This window comes from Thunnus albacares, chromosome 14 (genome assembly GCF_914725855.1).
Source record: "Thunnus albacares chromosome 14, fThuAlb1.1, whole genome shotgun sequence".
In the NCBI taxonomy this organism is placed as follows: domain Eukaryota; kingdom Metazoa; phylum Chordata; class Actinopteri; order Scombriformes; family Scombridae; genus Thunnus; species Thunnus albacares.
In genome coordinates this window covers 10,595,752-10,614,875 of record NC_058119.1, presented here as the reverse complement: position 1 = coordinate 10,614,875, position 19,124 = coordinate 10,595,752, and the positions used below count along the sequence as shown (strand labels likewise).

The 19,124-nt window shown below is 38.9% G+C and overlaps 6 protein-coding genes across 7 annotated transcripts; 2 read left to right on the top strand and 4 right to left on the bottom strand.

Moving 5' to 3' along the window:
- Positions 1–14: 14 nt before the first annotated feature.
- Positions 15–2,168, top strand: mgme1 (mitochondrial genome maintenance exonuclease 1). The gene is made up of 5 exons (XM_044372597.1): positions 15–673; positions 773–1,013; positions 1,119–1,251; positions 1,538–1,668; positions 2,058–2,168. The coding sequence occupies exons 1-5, from the start codon at positions 160–162 to the stop codon at positions 2,095–2,097; spliced, it is 1,059 nt and encodes a 352-aa protein (XP_044228532.1). The 5' UTR covers positions 15–159; the 3' UTR covers positions 2,098–2,168.
- On the bottom strand, positions 2,110–4,310 carry si:dkey-76k16.6 (uncharacterized protein LOC566817 homolog). Its single transcript, XM_044372600.1, has 5 exons — positions 4,154–4,310; positions 3,856–3,966; positions 3,673–3,781; positions 2,770–2,896; positions 2,110–2,668 (listed from the first exon to the last, which is right to left on the bottom strand). Exons 1-5 carry the CDS (start codon positions 4,223–4,225, stop codon positions 2,257–2,259), a joined length of 831 nt encoding a protein of 276 aa, XP_044228535.1. The 5' UTR covers positions 4,226–4,310; the 3' UTR covers positions 2,110–2,256.
- A 180-nt stretch (positions 4,311–4,490) lies between these two features.
- On the bottom strand, positions 4,491–6,739 carry si:dkey-76k16.5 (uncharacterized protein LOC566887 homolog). 2 transcript variants are annotated; one of them, XM_044372598.1, is made up of 5 exons: positions 6,570–6,739; positions 6,363–6,470; positions 6,113–6,233; positions 5,661–5,793; positions 4,491–5,518 (listed from the first exon to the last, which is right to left on the bottom strand). In XM_044372598.1, the coding sequence occupies exons 1-5, from the start codon at positions 6,642–6,644 to the stop codon at positions 5,119–5,121; spliced, it is 837 nt and encodes a 278-aa protein (XP_044228533.1). In that variant the 5' UTR covers positions 6,645–6,739; the 3' UTR covers positions 4,491–5,118. The 2 variants fall into 2 exon arrangements, with proteins under 2 accessions (XP_044228533.1, XP_044228534.1); XM_044372599.1 differs by having other exon boundaries at positions 6,390–6,470.
- Positions 6,740–9,624: 2,885 nt separating this feature from the next.
- Positions 9,625–11,523, bottom strand: cst3 (cystatin C (amyloid angiopathy and cerebral hemorrhage)). The gene is made up of 3 exons (XM_044373242.1): positions 11,212–11,523; positions 10,635–10,745; positions 9,625–10,036 (listed from the first exon to the last, which is right to left on the bottom strand). Exons 1-3 carry the CDS (start codon positions 11,410–11,412, stop codon positions 9,956–9,958), a joined length of 393 nt encoding a protein of 130 aa, XP_044229177.1. The 5' UTR covers positions 11,413–11,523; the 3' UTR covers positions 9,625–9,955.
- Positions 11,524–11,604: 81 nt separating this feature from the next.
- Positions 11,605–14,839, top strand: ephx5 (epoxide hydrolase 5). Its single transcript, XM_044373240.1, has 10 exons — positions 11,605–11,683; positions 11,785–11,858; positions 11,960–12,176; positions 12,280–12,460; positions 12,968–13,177; positions 13,262–13,391; positions 13,739–13,950; positions 14,106–14,214; positions 14,345–14,470; positions 14,608–14,839. Exons 2-10 carry the CDS (start codon positions 11,836–11,838, stop codon positions 14,807–14,809), a joined length of 1,410 nt encoding a protein of 469 aa, XP_044229175.1. The 5' UTR covers positions 11,605–11,683; positions 11,785–11,835; the 3' UTR covers positions 14,810–14,839.
- Positions 14,840–14,989: 150 nt separating this feature from the next.
- Positions 14,990–18,121, bottom strand: LOC122997215 (MAD2L1 binding protein). The gene is made up of 3 exons (XM_044373241.1): positions 17,671–18,121; positions 16,089–16,372; positions 14,990–15,992 (listed from the first exon to the last, which is right to left on the bottom strand). Exons 1-3 carry the CDS (start codon positions 18,098–18,100, stop codon positions 15,465–15,467), a joined length of 1,242 nt encoding a protein of 413 aa, XP_044229176.1. The 5' UTR covers positions 18,101–18,121; the 3' UTR covers positions 14,990–15,464.
- Between the last annotated feature and the right edge of the window lie 1,003 nt (positions 18,122–19,124).

Genomic DNA, 19,124 nt, shown 5'->3' with positions numbered 1-19,124 from the left:
ACAACTGAGTGTTTGGACCATTCGGACAAGTTACTCTACGACATGTTGGGGCAAGTACCATCACTAAACGGACGACAGCTATAAACATCTTAAATGTATTGTAAAAATATTGGAACCACATAAGTTATTGTCTTCAAAGCTAGTTTGAAAGTCGCCAAAATGTTCATTCTTAAACGTGTGGCGTCCGGTGGGGGTATAATCCCTCGATATACCTCCCTCTCTGTTAGCAATTTCTCTGCTTGTCATTGCTTAAACTCCCCAAAGAGACGCAGCCCATACAGCTCAGTGGACAGTGAGCGCTACTCTTCTCTTGTGAGGTCTGTCCTGTCCTCTAGGGTCAGCTCCCAAACGCCCGAGACCCTCCTAGCGGAGGACGAGCACGTTTATGGACCTGTTGTCAAATCTCAAACGCCATCCACAAAACCGGAGATGAAGGTGCCTAAAACCCTTCATCCCTTCTTACACTGTGAAGACCCTAGAGAAACAGAGGAGCCTGAGTCAGGACCCCCAGCCCGGATTTTGTTAAATCGGGGCCAAGGCAGGTCTCTTCTACCGAGTGTGACCCGCATTCTTCAGCAGACACTTTCTCCAGAGCAGATCTTTTACCTGGAGAGATGGAAGAGGAGGATGATCGCAGAGCTCGGAGAAGAAGGCTTTAAAGAATACAGTCAAAGTAGGTTTTGTAACATGCTATTTAATTATACTTCAAATTGTAAGATATTTATTTGGTTAATGTACTGAAAAGTGACCCAAAGTTGTTGTTGTCATTCAGATTTATTTAGGCAAGGGAAGCTTTTCCATTCAGCTTTGGAGGATGTTCTGACATCAGGTGAAACACAGACAGACAAAAATCTTTCATCAGAGACACCAGAGCATCCACCTGATGTGCAGGGATACATGCAGAGCGTCTCTCACATACTGGAGGATGTGAGTGCCGTGAGAGCTATTGAGAGCGTTGTGAAACATGACACTCTGAGCTATCTGGGAATTGTGGACTGTGTTGCCCGCTACAGGTAAATATCCTGATTTGCAGACACGGGTTCACTGAACTTTTTCCACACCAGACTTTACTTTTCTATCCACCTTTACGTCCACTAACAGTCCAGTTTTGTCTGCAGGGGCGTTCTATGCGTTATTGACTGGAAGACTTCAGAGAAACCCAAACCATTCCTGGGCAACACATACGACAACCCCGTCCAGGTGGCTGCCTATGCAGGAGCTTTGAACAACGATGACAACTACAAATATCAGGTACTCTGTTGAGATAAGTGATGTGATGATCTTTTAATTCCCAGATACTCACCTACATTCTTAAACAGTCTCTCCGCTTGAAGTCAAATTCCCTATAAGATCATTTATAGAATCATAAAATCTTTATGATGGAAGCTGATCATTAATATCTGCACAGTCCAGAGTTGATGCAATGATGAAGTACAGAATAATACCTTCTCAGAGTCTGTTTGCTGTATGATGCCACAGTGACGCACACAGCAAACCTCATGCCCCACTGATTTCTTGTTATTTCTTCTCATTGCAGGTTGAAAGTGGACTGATTGTAATAGCCTACAAGGACGGCACACCTGCCCATGCTCACCAGCTGAGCCCAGAGCTAATGTTGGAGTACTGGAACAAGTGGCTGGTTCGCTTTGAAAAGTTCACAGAGCAGAGGTGAAGCAGTTATAAATAATTGATTTTATTCCAAAATAAATGCATAAATACCTTTTTGATTATGTATTTATTAGCTTGATCTCACCACTTGTATGTTAAGATATTTGCTTGCTTTTCTAAATTTCATTTAATTGTAAACTGAATACTTTAGGAGTCTGACAAAAGCAGTGTTCTTAAGACATTACTTTGGGCTGTGGTTACTTGTGATAGGCATTTCTCATTATATTTGACATTTTTACTTGAAAGCCAACCACAGTTCTTGAACAAATTTACATCTAGCACTAAAAAATAAGTGAATATCAGGTGATTGACTAGAATTTGCCACGATTTCCTCTATTTCAAATAAATGCTCATGACTTAAATCAATATTTTTATCTTTTTCATTTCAGATCCAGTCAAGCATCGAGTGCTTTTTCAGAAAAGAGATGAGATCTAGATCTCTGTATTTCAGTCAAAGGCAACTTAACCTGACCAGCATTTTCAATTTATCTCACTTGTTTTCCATGCTACAAAAACAAAGTTCACATTCTGAAAGAAACTTATTTTAGTAGACTCAACGGTTCAATTGTAATATGTTACACTTGTATGTTACCCTTCGACCCTACCATCACTGAATCCAATCCAGGCTTCCCTGTATGAGGGATCTTCAGTAAAGCCCAGGTTTTTAAAGAGCTTGTAGGAGACCACATTCTCCTCCTCTATGAAGCAGTACACTGGGAAGCCTTGAGCGTGGAATCTCTTGGCCATGGTGCTGACCAGCACTTTGGCGTAGCCTTTTCCTCTGTGCTCTGGCAGAGTGTACAACATCCCCATGGCACACGAGGCATAGGTCAGGATCCAGGACACAGGCTGTCCCTCTGCATCCAGCACACAACAGGAGGGGAAGTTCACGATCATGTTACGGATCATCCTGACAGAACCCTCATCATTACCAAACTTCCATGTCTGATTCACCAAGCCGACGTGTGATTCATCCAGAGAGCTTAGTGAGATCCCTGAACTGATGCAGAACAGAGTAGAATCATGATTCTTCAATAGACAACTGAACCCAACATAAAGTTTTTGTTTCACCCTAGATATCACTGTATGGAAAGATTATACCTCTCTGTACTGGGAAGGTTGGTTACATCCTCCAGTATCATCATGTGACACACAGCCAGTTTCCTGTAGGGTTTATCCTTCTCTGCTGCAACTGCTTTGAATATCTCCACATGGTGACGACTGATTCCTGAAACAGATGTGATGAAGTTTTAATAACAGAAAAGTTCTTAAATGTATGAAACTTCATTTTGTATTTGTATTTATTTTGATATACTGAAAATAAGCTTGGTTTTTCAACCATAAATGTGCAAATGTTGATGTTTTTGAAAGATGTCAAAAGGTTGCTGTGATCCTCTGCCTTTTTTCTGCCTTGTTTGGTTTTATTTTCTTTTGTAAAGCACTTCGTAACATCGTTAAGCAATGTGCTATTTAATTAAAGTTTATTATTACTCTGACATTGTTGAGCAGGTTGTTCATAAGAAATGTGTTTAGTCACTTTAAAATGAATGAGATCTGTTCTCTTTTAAAACAATATGGTCCCTAATTTCTCTCTGCTATTACTTTTCTCTTACAGGATAGCACTACAGTAATGGCACTACTGATCTTTGCTCGCCTAGCGTTTTGTGGTGTAGGAATATGACATAAAATGGAGACATATCTTTTTCTGAACAGCAAAAATGCTAGAACAATGGGAGGACTTTGAACTCAACAAAGGCAATGATTATCAAATTCAAAATGAAGCCAATTTTGTAGAGGCACAAAAAGGTAGCACTGCAAAAATCATGTTTTACTAAATATCAGGTGTCTGGGTTTTGTTATTACATTACAAAACCAGCTGAATAATTGTAGCGCTAACATTACTGCGTTAATGCCATGATGTGAGAACAATGTGCTAGAAAAGGAAACAGAAGAAGAGATGACATTTATGACAAAGAAAAGAGCAGAAGTGCTTATTATCGTTACCTAAACAAAGATAACTGGTCCAATCAAAAACAGAAGACTTCCTCACGGTTTCCTCTAGAAGACCTTCATCATTTGCAAAAACCAGTGTGTCTCTGAAGAGGTCTCCTTTCTGTAAGAATAAATATTTGTGAAGATATTGCATATGCAGAGATCGAATCGATTTCATAATCTGAATACACACACCTGTTCATAGTGTGGTTTGCAGACAATGACGGAGAACTTTGGCCATCTATCCACTAAAACCTTTACAGGGTCTGATCTGATTCTGTTTCTGAGGACCAAACACCCGTAAACCTTGAAATGAAACAAATGTTTACACTGTAATCCGAAGAATAGTTTGAACAATTATTAATGAGTCATTGGGACGTCAAAAATGAAATGAGCAAATAAAACAGGCTGATATCGATCATTAACTTGCAACATGTTATAGAATTAACTGTAGCCTGTTGAACAGCGTTACAGAAGATCTGTCTGAACACACCTGATGTGATCGAGGTAAATATTTTTTCAGCTGAGTTTCAGCCATTTTCAGCTGCTCTCCGGTCAATTCCATGGTCACTAATTGATTTTATTATTATTATTATGATTATTACTCCAGTAACGTTACCGAAGACCAGACCAGCGTGTAGCCTGGAGGTCTATACAGTTGCTCAAAGTACTGAATAGGCGTGTTTTTCCGGCTGGAGGTGGTTTCAGATCCGTACTTTCGACACACAAACTTATAGGAAGAGAAAAAAAATCTACCATATTCAGTATATGGGCTATTTGTTTTAATAACTTTTAAAACCCGGTATCCCACTTTTTGTTATTATATCTTCAAACAGCCAACAACATAATACACAGTGACAAACAAAACATAATAAAGCACATAAGGGGGGAAATCATACAAAGCTAAAGTAACAAGAATAAGTACAAATACCTACATACATACCCATATACTGACATATACATACATGCACTCGTACATACTGTATACTCTATATGCACAGTGCACATTGTAAGAAATACACACGATGGCCAGTATAACACAAGGATGCAGACAGATAAACAGATTTAAAATGCACAAAGGAACAAATACAAATACAATTCATTATGTTTGTATCTTGAGTTGTTTAATGAAAGTGTCCCACCTATTGATTATATCTTTATCTTGCTCTGTCTTTTTGCTGGCATTATTTCATAGGATGTAATCTAAATGAAGGCCTTTCACCAAGAGAGATAAAAATTTACTTAAAAATGTAACATGTACAAGCAAAGTAAAATGCTACAGCAATGGCAGCAGATGTTATTTGTCATTTCAAACTTGGTTTAAAGCTATAAATAACAACTTGGTTCCTTTACATTTTAATCATATTCTATCCACAAGGAAACTTTACAAGTCATTTTTACCTGATAATAGGTCAACTATGCATTAATGAGATGTTAGAAATCACACTGGTTACAAAATCAAAAGTTGAACTCCAACCACCCTGCCCTGTATGAGGGATCCTCCGTGAAGCCCAGGTTTTTAAAAAATCCATAGGAGACTGTGTTATCTTCCTCTATGTAGCAGTACACCGGGTGTCCCTGAGCGTGCAGTCTCTTGGCCATGGTGCTGACCAACAATTTGGCGTAGCCTTTCCCTCTGTGCTCTGGCAGGGTGTACAACACCCCCAATGCATAGTAGTCATACACCAGAACCCAGGATACCGGCTGACCCTGCTCATCAGTGATGCAGCATGAAGGGAAGTTGCTGATGAGGTTCTTAACGATCCTGTACCCTAGCTCATTCCCTCCAAACTTCCAGGTTTTATTCACTAAGTCAACATGGGAAAGGTCAAGAGATGAAATCCTTGATTCCAGCTCACTGTAAAAACAAAGATTAAATATACAAGTCATCTTATTGGTGAAAAGCACTCGATTCACTCTTAGTCGATACTGAGGGACATTTAAGTGTGATGCAAATGCAAGTGAAACATAGCCTTTCAACTAAAGTTATATGACTGTACCTGTCAAAAGCTGGTGAAAGCAGATGGCTGCAGTCTGGCAAATACAGGAGATGCACCAAAGTATAGCATCTGTAGTCTACTTGTCTGTCAGAGGACACCTCTTTGAGCATGGAGGCGTGGGAATAGTCAAATCCTGTAGTGATTCACATGTTAAAACCACTCTGTTATTTCTCTTTCACTGCAACAACTGCAACAACATGGGGTGACAGAGCCTTCTCCATAGCTGTACCCTCCATCCGGAAGTCTCTCCCCAAACACATTTGAGACTGCACTGATCTGTCCATGTTAAAATCACTTATGTAAAGTGGCTTTGAGTACCCTGAAAAGCACTCTATGAATAAAACGGATTATTACTATTTATTAACTGACCTGCGTGGAGAAGAAGTCCATTCATGACTGCATAATAAAGCAATTTTTTACAAGACACCTTATCTTCAGTGCCCTGAACTCACCTCCAATTAGGAAGTAGGTGCTCCAGTCAATTGCATTCTCCTCTGTCAGCATTTTCCTTAAAATCTGCTCATCCATGCTGTAGTATGTCACCTTTTTCATGAACTCCAAAGCGCGCTTGTTCTGTGAAATAAACACAAAATGTTGCAGTCATGTGGCATAAAATAAATATGGTAAAGAACATATGGTAAAAAAAAAATAAAAATGGTAAAGCTTTCAAGTATCAAATTCATCAGTTTGATGGGAACTCACCTTGGGGTCAGGTCGGCAAATTATTACCTTAAAATCAGGCCATGTATCAACAAGTACCTCCAGTGTGTTTGGTTTGTTCCTGTTAATACCATGAAGGAAACCATAGACCTGCAAACACAAACAATTGGACTTAAAACACCGCGTTTTATATGCTGACTCAACCAGGAGTGTGTTTTAAAGCTTTTGCAGCGGTCTGGTCTAAGTTACCTTAAAACTCTTGGGTAAGTGTTTTAGCAGAACTCCTTCAGCGATCAGCAGTTCGTCTTTATTCAGGACCTTCATGTTTGAGGAGTGGAGCTTCCTTACTGGTGCAGAATGTTGGTTTAAACGGCTCTTTTCAAATGGTTTCAAGAGTTCAGCTTTCGCTAATCATTAATAGCCAGTCATCACCGTTAGATTTTTTTTCCTAGGACGGCGAAGTCACGACCCGCCCTACTCTGCCTCTGATTGGTTTACCCTGATATTCTTACCCTAGCTCTAACCAATCACACTCCTCATGCCTAAACCTAACCAACCCAACCAACGAAGGCAACGAGTACTAGCCAATCGGAAGTACAGTAGGGCGGGTCATGACTTCCTCTTCCTAGGAAAAATAAAATCTAGTTTACCGTTATATCACTCATGTCTCATACCGACAGCGTCTGCACCATGGCTGTATTATAAGATGTATGTGTTTAATGTATGTATGTATTTAAAATGCACCAATAGTAGACTACTTGCTGTTTGAAATTTAGAAATGAAGGCCTTTCTTATTTGTTTATTTATTTATTTATTGTCTGAATCTTATTTCATTTTATTCCGTTTTGTTTGTATAATTATTACAGACCGAAATAAACGTCAGTGCTAAAAAAAAAAAAAATCAAAGCGGTGAACACTGTATACTATGTATTGCTGTGGCAGTAACATCTGGATTCCAGATCTCGCCTGTCTATAAAGACTTACCACACATTTGGCTATTCAAAGGGCCACAGCTAACATCAGCATACTAGATGCTGCCGCTGTGTCACCCTGGATTTCCATTGATGCCATTATTCTGTTGGTGAACCTGCAATTTCAGCATGAAATATTTCTGCTCCAAGTTTATCTTACATACAAATAAATCAGTCTATTCTCCATAAAGTATGTCAATGTTTTAGTATTAGTGAAGGAATAATTGGTGAAATTATTGCAAGACGATTTTTCATATTATAAATTGAATAAAACATATTGGGAGCAGGGTTTTATAAATAAATTAAATAGTGCACAATATAGAATCTTAATATAATAGTGTAGAAAATAATACAAACACCATGGCCTTCAAGTATCACTAATATACTTTGTACTCCTGGGATGGACTGTGTGGACAGCCATATTGAGTATTTTGTGGGCCCGCACCAACAAACAGGGCTCAGTCTGAGCAGGTTAGTACCATCACTGGCCTATGCTAAAGATTTCTACCTTATGACCAGCATTGTGTGATCTTTGCTGCTCGCTATCAGGACAGGCTGACTGCAGGGAGATTCATGTCTTCACGAAAGAAAAAAGTTCCCCCCATGTGTGAAGAGCCTGATGTGTCTCCCCTGCTCAATGGGCAGTTATTTTAGTTAGGCTCTGTGGGATTCATAAGAGTCCCAAGAATAAAGGAAAGGAGTCCCTGTCAAAGACGGTCTCTAATCCTGCAGGATCATAGAAGAATTTGACAGTTGGTTCACTGTAATGAGGAGATAATGCACCACAGTGCAACTATTGGAGCTAAACTCAGCTTGATTTATGCAGTGGTACAACAAGCAGGTGGCTGGAGGCTCTCGCACTAGTCTTGTAGGGGATTCAGTTGCCTCCTTCTTTCCCTGTGGCTGCTGCGAGGCTTCCTCCACATGTTAAAGTCAGCCCTGCTGTTGCCCATCAACCAGCAGGCATTCAGCATGTATATCAATGGCTACAGATTGGGCCAGGCAAAGACCAAAAAGAGAGCCATCACTGTGGGATTCGGTATCACATCAGCTGTGCCCTAGAAGCTGTCTGCCAAGAGGCAGCTCATCCAAAAGCCTAAAGCTGCAGGACTCATCTTTGTCCATCCTCATCTCTCAACTAGTATCCCAACAGCCCCATCCACATTCATCTCTCCCCAAGCACATTCCTCTGTCTCCCCTTCAACAGGAAATAGTTCATTTAAGATATAAAAAAAAAAAAAAACAGTTTGATTGCAAGTACTAAGATTTCCAGGGTGTCAGTGAACATATCAGTTTAGAAGCTGTGAAGCCTGTCAGTCACTCCCACTATGACAGTGATTTGTGTGAGATAACATACCTGTGACTGTGACAGTTATTCAACTGCTGCTACCAGGTGATATTATTATACTGAACAAAAAGCTCTCAGGATTTTTTTTTAAATATTTCAAACCATCTAGGAACAGCTACATAAGTGATGAATATTTGAATTTGTTTGGTGACTACAGCAGGTCTTGAGACATTAGATCAAGCATGTGCTTATCTGAAATATGACTAACCACATATTTGACTGATGAAAAGGATAAAGCCAACAACGTTGTCAGCAAACTATATATTTCCAGTGTGTGTCATGCTTGGATTTCCATTTGCTGCCATCTGTTAAGACTTGTTGACAGAGACCATTAAACTGTTGCTGAACCTGCAATTACAACATCGACCATTTGTAAGATTCAGCTTCAAGTTTATCTGAAAGACGATAAATAAAACTAAACCATTAAACTAAAAGTAATTTAACTATGGAAGCATGATACACATTCAATTTTTAAAAGAAGACCAATTAATCCAAAAATTTATAAGATAAGATTTGTTTCTTCCTCCTCCTGCTCCTTTTCGATCATGGGAATGTGTATCTTTTTTTTTTTTTTTTTTTTTTTACAGACTGCCGGATGTATTTTACATAAAAGTCTGTGTTGGTAGTGTTCACTGAGCAAAAAAATATATAAAATGTGAGTGAAATGAAACTTTGTTGATCCCCAGCAGGGAAATTCACATTGACATTCACAAAGAAAGTATCAAAAAAAACAAAAAAAACTTTGAATTTGATATTGAATTGAATATATATAGTTTTTCTTTCCTCTTTACTTTCATATCCTTATTGGCCAATGTCAGGTGATAAAAATACGAACACTGGAAAAAAACCCCTACAAAACAACCTTGCTGAACAACTTTTCTGTACTTCTCCCAAAATAATAGAATATAAAACTGAAGTGTACCTCTATACTGTATGTTTACCAGTGGAAGGTCTGAATGACTAATTCACACATGGACACAATTAATTAAGTTCAGGTGTTACTTTAATTTCAAATTAAAACAGAATGTGATTTTCAATAAGCTAAAATGCAGTACACAATTATTTGTTATTGGCAAGGTTCAATGATTATGTATTAAAAGTAGTTCCCGCTAATAGTTCCTCTAAAAGTTGATGTACGGTTGCCTCTACATTGTTATACTGCATAGCTTGACTGGAAGTCTGAAACCCTGACTTTCAATTCAGCATAAGCAGAAAATGCAAACCTTAATACTTGTGGGGTTAATCTAAAGAAAAATACACATCAAAGTATTGTGTGTGTGAAGGTTAATCTGCAAAGAAAGCCATCACTGAAGATCTCAGACGCTGCATTTCTCATCCAGCACACTGATACTGTTAATCCATGGGCGGCTCCACACTGTAAAGGTGCACAGGTAAGGCTGTGGGGAAAAAAAAGTTAAGAATACACATTATATATCTGAAATAAAACAGCATATATCAGTGAATCTTTGAGATTCTAACATTGTCAAAAAAATGACATTTTTGGTTTTTAATATGGTATAATGAAGTCCTCTCATGAAGCACTGTAAAAGATGCAACTCCCCATGCCCCACATTCAATGAGAAAACAGTGATTCTAGCTTAAATATGTTACACATGATCATGGTTTTTTTTTTCATGATCAAATTTCATGACAGCAATTAAATATTTTCTCCTTTCACAGGAATATCATTATTTAAGGGCTATTGTCTCTTTATTTTGTTTAAATGAGTCATCTGGGTATGTTGGGATGGTGTTATTGGCACAGGGTGGTAGCTGATTCCTCTTGCTTCAGCCTGTCTAGCTCTAACTTCTCTTTATGGCAACAAAAACCAACAAAGCTCAGTGGATTAAAGAGGGGAAGTGTTTCACAATCTGATAGTTTGCTGTCTACTGTTAAACTTCAAGTCAACTGTACGCCATTTAAACATTGTGTTTAGTAAGTCCCACAGGCAAGAATAAATAGTATTTTATCCCCAGAAGCTGAGGTTGTCATTACCCGAGCCTTTGCAAGGTCTTGGTGGATGGCACACACTTCATTTACGCTGTCCTTCCTGCAGGAGGTCTTTCCCATTCTCACAGTTATGACATACTTGGTGCCAGCAACAACCTGTAAAGAGAAATAGGTGAGACATGGTTATACAGATCAAGGTAAACCTTTATAATAAAGAACTGTAGCAGTCCTGCAAACGATTTCAGGACGCTACAAAATTAAAGAGAAACTGACAGGACTCATTGTCCGTCATGAAGTTTGTTTGGTGTCTTGGAAAAAGCCAGAGAGGACCTGCAGTTGAATCACTGTGATTTCAGGACACAGGAAATGATTTGATTGGATTATGGTGGCTGTCAAAGAGCCAGATTTTATTTCACTGATCCTATGCTACACGGTAAATAGGTAAACAGGCAGATTACTTCACATAGGAAAATTGTAGAGATTTCTCCCGGTTTGATGAGGCCTGTTCACAGCTGGTGATATCTCATATCACACCGCGGCCTATTTATAAACTGGATTGTTGATCATCAGTTTAGAAAAATCGTCTGTAGACATTGACAAATGCAAATCAGATGTTACTGACCTGACTCTGAACCTTCACCACTTCTGCCACTTGGCTGAGGTACAGATCGTTGGTGCCTCTGTTGTGTTTGACGACGGCGAAGTTGAGAGCATTTCGTGCCCCCTCGTCATTCACATCTATGTCTCTCAGCCCCCCCACCAAAGCTCCTAAACCGGCGGTGAAAACCGCAGCAAGAACAGGAACGACAAGTTTCCACATCATGTTTTTGAGGCTGTTGGAGACTCAAATTAACAAAACAACTCCCAATGTTTCTGCCCTATTATATAAATAGCGACGTCATAGCGGGGCAGTGCAAGGTGATTGGCACATCTCGCAGCCAATCAACAATCTGTGTCATTCAAACCCCGCCTCACCAAAAGAGTCAGTTGCGAGTGTGTTCGTTTTGCACACCAGTGAATCCCGCAATTGCCTCCTCCATTTGTGGACTTGGAAAAACTATTTGTCAATGTATATTTAAAAGGAAGCAAACAAGGTATGTTGAGACGCATGGTGGTTGCATTTTAGTATATTTGTACACAAGTCTGGAACCGCAGTGCGCATGATTAACAATTATTGAACTCTGTCCTGGTGCAGACCTAAAGAAAAAAAAATCATCTGTGGACTTTCACCTTTGGAACAGTGACAATGCAAAGACTGCAGGTTTTGAAGTAAGTAGCCTTTTACTATTAATAACTGCTCTAATTTTTATAGAGGTATAAATATATGTAATGAGCTCATTGCTTTCTCTTTATATTTCCACACTTTGCAGGGAGGCTTTCTTTGGCTTGGATGCTGCCCAGCAGCAGCAGCTTCTGATAGGATCAGCTGTGGCAGCAGGGGGAGCACTGGCATACATAGTGCACAGGAGAAGACAAGTCAAAAGTATTCCTCTGGGTGAGGGATGGTGGGGTGCAGGGGAGAAGCCACTGTCAGAGGATGAGAACATCTATCCCTTTAAAGTACAAACCTCGGATGAAGAGATTAGGGTAATTTTTGGGCTATTGATTAACATGTTCATCACATTGAAGGAGACACAATAAACAGGTAACATGTTTATGTGAAGTAATCAACAATGTCCCCATTCAACAGGACCTTCATGAGCGAATTGACAGAACCCGCTACACTGATCCTTTAGAAGATAGCGGCTTTCAGTATGGATTCAACTCCACTTATCTCAAGAAAGTGGTTTCCTATTGGAGACATGAATTTGACTGGAAAAAGCAGGTGGAAGTGCTTAACAAGTATCCACACTTCAAAACTAAAATTGAAGGTACTCACAGCTAGGCATGGGACGATATGAAAATTTCACATCATGATTATCCGGGCCAAAATAATTGCGATTCATGATATCCCGATAATTATCAAAATATAGTTAAAACTCTTAAAATGGCACTAAAACATACTGGAATCACTTTACCTTACATTTCATTAAGAAACAAATATTTTTTTTGCATCACAGATACAGACACATGTATCTCTCTCGTGGCAATTCAAAATAAATCAGGAAATCAAGATAGGACTGTACATTAACAAGCTAGACAGCTTTTCCAAGTCACTTGTGGGGATTTTCACGATTATCCCGATAATGTAAATTCACCACAATCAACTTATCTTGAGTGTTTGTTTTTTTTTTTATCGTGATCTGTGACAAAGTCTTTTATCGTCCCATCCCTACTGAATGGTTTGCTTTGCTTTACAGTCCATAAAAATGTGTCTTTTTGGCCCAGAGTTAAGTACACCCACCATTTTTACTTTTCACACCAATGATTTGATACAGGACTGGACGTGCATTTCATCCATGTGCGGCCACCACATCGTGAGAACCAGAAGGTTCTGCCTCTTATGCTTGTTCACGGCTGGCCTGGCTCCTTCTTTGAGTTCTACAAGATTCTGCCACTTCTCACAGAGAACCAGAGTGGTCTTGTGTTCGAGGTCATATGCCCATCTATACCTGGCTACGGTTTCTCAGAAGCCCCTCATAAACAAGGTGGGTGTTGCTAAATAAAATCATACATTTCATCTTGAGCAGCAGATGTTTACAGATGTGCTTTACTGTATCTCTCCTGTTCAGGATTTGACAGTCTTGCCGCTGCCAGAATTTTCCTGACACTGATGGAGCGTTTAGGATTTTCCCAGTTCTATCTGCAGGGAGGAGACTGGGGCTCCCTCATCACCACCAACATGGCACAGATGAAGCCTCAGTAAGACAGTCAGCAAAACAAGCCCTTCCAGAAAACACGTGATGTGTTTTCACTGCACTGGAATTTCCACCTCCCACTTGTTGTTTTTTTTTAAATGGAGCATTGTGACATTTCTTAACAAAAGTGTGATACAGTGTTTGCGGTGTGCAAAGTGCAGAATTTACCAAAAAAAAGACTGACACTACACATTCCTAGATTAAGGATACTTTTACCAATACCCAAACATGATGAAAACTAGCATTTATAGCTATAAACTGACACAGGTTACAATGTGTCAAGACCTTTTAATCTTAAGTGAAATTGTTAATTTTTATTTTTGCATGCTTTCTTTGTAATCTGTCTTCCAGGTGCGTGAAAGGTCTCCACTTAAACATGTTTACATCAGAAAATGGGCTCAATGTTCTGTTGTCCCTCCTGATTGGTCCTTATCTGCCCTTCCTGGTGGGCTTCAGTCGGGAAGATGTCCGCCGGCTGTTCCCTTACTTTGAGAAGAATGTCTGGGAGATCTTGAGGGAAACAGGCTACTTTCACATTCAGGCCACTAAACCTGACACTGCAGGTGGGAACACACACAAACAGGCTCGCTGATGATCACATTGACTCTGTTCACAGGTCAAAGACAAATTTAGATCAAAAAGCTAATTGTTCCACATGTTTTGTGATCTCAGTATACTAGTATTTCAGCTCCTAATATAGCTTACGTCATGTTAACAGGGTGTGGAGTGAATGACTCCCCTGTAGGCTTGGCTGCCTACATTCTAGAGAAGTTCTCCTCCTGGACTGATCTGAAGAACAGAGACCTGGTGGATGGTGGGCTGGAGAGGTACAAGAGGGCTCACCTTTTGACCTTTTTAGTATTTTCAGCAGTGGAATTATATGGAGATATGTTCAACAAAGTTTATGATTGTTGCTTGCTGTAAATATATATATATGTATTGGATCTGTTCGTACAGAAAATTCAGCCTGAACGACCTCTTGACAAACGTCATGATCTACTGGACCACAGGGTCCATAGTCTCCTCCATGCGCTTCTACAAAGAGAACTTAAAGGGTAATCCTAATAAAAGAGTGGATTCAAGGTATGTAGCTCATAGCTCAAGTGCTCAAACTCTTAAAACTATGACGTTGCAGATTTGGCAAGTACACATATTAGTATCCTTTCATGTGATGACCCTTGCTTTGGTAGGCCTCTGATAAGTTTCCTTTTTTGTTTTAGGACAGCGATATTTGTGCCTACTGGACTGGCTGCCTTCCCAGGGGAGCTGATGCACTGCCCTCAATCATGGGCACAAATTCGCTATAAAAACATCTACTCCTACACTTTCATGCCTCGAGGTGGTCACTTTGCTGCCTTTGAGGAGCCCCAGCTGCTGGCCGACGATCTTGTCCAGTTTGTTAAAAAGGTGGAGAAGTTGTGAACCCATTGACGCACTCAGACCAACATAATTATCATACATCCGTCCTTTATTATTGCTGTTGTGTTAGATTTTGATCATTCCAAATGAGACCTATATGCACGTCTTTGTAATTAAGATGCTTCTCACACTACAATGCCTCTAATTGCTTGATTTGCATACAAAACTGCAGCACTGTTGAAATCGTATTCAGGTTTTAATAAATGTAAACATATACACAGATGATACTGGCACTCCAATGTGTTCAAGGATTGGTTTAAAGAGCAATATGATGCATTATACCTTTCAAGTTATGCTCATTAAAACTATATAGCACCAATGTTATGTGTGTTGTTGTGTTAAACATATAAATATAAACAATAATACACATTGCCATAAAGCAGATTTCAAGACATGCCAACAAATCCTCTTGAGAAAACAGTTTCTCAGTATTTCAGAAAACTATACAAATAATAACTATACTGATTGTGACAATAAACCCACTATTGTGTTAAACAACATAGTTTTAATCACAGGTAGAAACTCATCATTCTTTAAAATATGTACAGCTCAATTAAAGTTCAAAATTCACTTGAACCACCATTAAAATGTAAATGTAATATACAGGCTCTGCAAAGAGAGCTTCTCCTATCTCAGACTACACACTCCTCTTTTTGGGTCAGTTACTAAAGCCCTTAATAGTCATGGGTGCCTGGAACCACACATAATCCTGCCAGTCTGACCCCTCTGCCCTTGTTTCCGCACAGACGCTTGGATCAGTAGACAGAGCAATAATTTGGTTCTTTACACGAGTTGGCACTTTAAATTGTAGTTTAGGGCGGAACCAACCTACACCGCAATCCCTGTGAGCCAGCACTAAGACTGTGGTGGGCATTAAGCGAACAGGTCTGGTGTCAGACAAAAGGTCAGCCACAAAAAGAGTGCGGAAGAGCTGCCTTAAGCACGATGATACCCGAAGACATTGATCTCCAGCGGTCAGTATCAGTGCCTCCATGTTGATCTCATACAGCTCTTTGGGGAGGACGATGGAGCCACCCATTAGCAGCAGCACTCGGGGCACCTTGCTAAGAGAAAATAGCACCTCCAGCTGCTGCAGCACCTCCTCTAACTCCTGCAGGGTCTGCTGACACTTGCGCCAGTCCATGTCTGCAGACTGCACCGGCCTCCGGCTCACTACATCTTTATCCTAGAAAAGAAAACACTATCTTAGTCTCAACAAACTCACAACTTTTCTTCATTTGTGAACTTCTGATGTGCGCTACAATCATTTCTGTTATTTCACCTGCATTGAAGCTTGCTGTTTCTTCTGGGAGTACACCAGCTGGTCGTACGTCATGGGTAGCTGCTGTCTCTGATACAGAATACATTTGAGGATTTCGCTGACAAAACGGCAGCAGCCTTCTTGTGTTACAGTGCCAGGGAAGACAACGTTCACACGGCCTTCCTCCTGCGCTCTTCTCATCGCTTCAACATCATTGTCCTCTGTGTTACTATGTTGTTTACTGGCAGGCAAGTTGGAATCCTGCAAACTTTTCTGACCCGAAGTATCCTCTTCTTGGGTGTTTTCTGTCCAAATAAGGAGGAGAATAATGTAATTAGGGTGAGCAATAGACCTGTCTTGCTCAATTTTAGCTTGTTAAATGTTAATGAAATCCAGCAAGACCAGTATTCTAATAAAGCCATTGTCCCCATTTTACCTACAATTCACACAGCTTCTGTCTGGCAGTGTTAGAGGAAATAGTCAGACCCATTGTTTAAGTATAAATAGCAAACAGTCAGTCAGAGGTAAAAGTCCTGCATTCAAAATTTAGATAAAGTAAAGAAGTATTATCAGCAAAAGCATCAAAATAAAAATACTGAAATCAGAATTGCCCCTTTCAGAGTGTTATATGAAGTTATACATATTACTGGATTATAAATATTTTAATGCAGCTGGTCAAGGTGGGGTTAATTTTAACTACTTTATATACTGCTGGATAGTTTCATGTAGAACGAGGAATCTGATTTTCTTTGTTGATCTTGTGTTTTGTAAGCAAAATTGGTATATGCAAAGTAATTGGAAAATACTTATATAAAACAGAAAAGCTGCAAATACTTACAATTAAGACACTCAAACCAGAGGATGGTTGAGGTTTTTTTGCTACATAAATGACTTAAAATGATTAATCAATCATTAAAATAGTAGCTGATTAATTGATTGACAATTAATCAGCTACTATTGATGAGCTACTTGTTTCAGCTGTAGCTGTGTAAGGAATGTGGGAGGCAGTGGAGCAGAATAGTATGAAATAGCACAACATGAAAATGCTCAATTAAAGCACCACAAAAGTTTAGTACTGAAGTAAATATACTTAGTTACTCCACCACTGCTGAGTTAGAATATCATGTTCATGTCATATCATGTCTCTGTTGCTAAACAATTAAGTGAATTGTAATACAGTGTCAACATGTGAACTAGACTCCACCCAATAACTTAACATTGAGACCAGAGGCCTTTAAAGCCCTGAGATTTGTTCAATTCAATTCAACTCAATTCAGTGAGCTTTATTGCCATGAAAGTTTTGAGAACAATGTTGCCAAAGCATCAAAATATGATTTGTCCAAATAACAATAATATGAACATTATGACAACATTAAGATAAATAGATATATATAAAGTAAATTATATCCTATGCATGTATTTGTGTGAAATGAAATGAAGGTGTTAATATTTTCTTAATATTTTGACAAGCTGTCACTTTTACACTGTTGGATGTCAGAAACGTTTGTTACCAGTGACTTTACGTTACTGTAATAATAATAATAGTAATAGTAATAACGATGATGATGCTCAGCATTGGGGAACATCGGGACACGTTACTTACCAGGAGTGGAGCTTGAAGAGGACATGGCGGTATTTTCCTTGTCTTCAGCACTATTCACACTATTTTGGTTGGCATTTAGCTTTAATCGATGTTCAGAGGAGGCATCTATTGATTCAATGGCATTTCTCGCCTTTAGACCTGTGTTTACAGCCTGCGGTGCGAGTTTTCCGGCGATTTCCGCAGAAAGTCTGTATGAGTTGGAGTCGTCGGAAACAATCTGTAACGTTAAGACTTTACATGTCTTATTCGGTTCTTCGGCTGTGTTAATATCTTTTTCTGTCTCATTGTCTCCGCTGTTAACCGTGGACGTGTTTTCCGTGTCCGTGTCTGATGTTAGTTTAATTAAATTTAAATCTGTTAGCTTAATTATATTTGAATCTTCTGCCATAGTTTTGAACGTCCGCGCCGGGTCTCTTCCGCACTGCATCATGGGAAACGTGGCTAGGCCTGTATGCTGCGTTCATGCGCATGGAAAATTTTCCACTTCCCTTATGAAAATATTGCTCACTGGACTATTATGTGCTATTTAAATCAAAATTAATTGTTTCATGAATGTAACAAGTCGCTATTTAGGCCATTAAGTCGTTATTTGACAGCATAAAATCAGTTTCAGTATTAGACCAAACATCATTAGTTTGGCGATTGATACGTAGTATTCGTTTTTCCCGAATGTCACGAATGCAGCACATTGACTCATGTATTCAAAATAAATGGTGGGTAAATTATGAATTTTAATATCCTTATATTAATGAAAAAAATATAGTATTTCGGATACATGTACTGTTTGGAATACTAGAAGTTAACTGAATTGAATTATCAGCTACATATTACAGATTTTATTGGCTAAATTTAATATTCATAAATGCAAATTTACAAGTAAAAAGCCAAACTTCTTGTTTTTTTTTTTTTTTTTTACAAAGGAGGTCAAACAGTACATTGATTCATCATTACATCACTACATCATTACATCATTACATTTTCCTCTAATCCAAAGGCTGTAAAAACTACAACTGCCTGTTTTTGTTTAAAATCTTATATGAACTGTAACTCCCCCTAGATCAGAGTTTGTTTTTTTGTTTATTTTTTTTACTTTTCTTCTGCAAACCGTAAGATGAATATTTTGATATTCTATATGTGATCACTTTGTGGAAGAGGAGATTGTACCTGTTTTTTATGTCAATAAAGAAGAAAATGGGGAAAAAAACAAAAAATGTGAATGTTAATGTAATTAAACTGATTTATTGATGAGGATATAGAAGGAGGTAATGATAAGTAAAGTGTGTAAAGTCTGGCTGAGTCCATTTGCGTGTGTTGATATATTTAGCAAGTGACATATTTAAATTCATTAAACCAGCAACTTCTGTTTGTAATTTATTCTAGTAGAAAGGAAAAACTGTGAATTTTAAAAACACAGATATCTCCTATTTTAAGAGATAGTCTGCCAAGTCTGTATA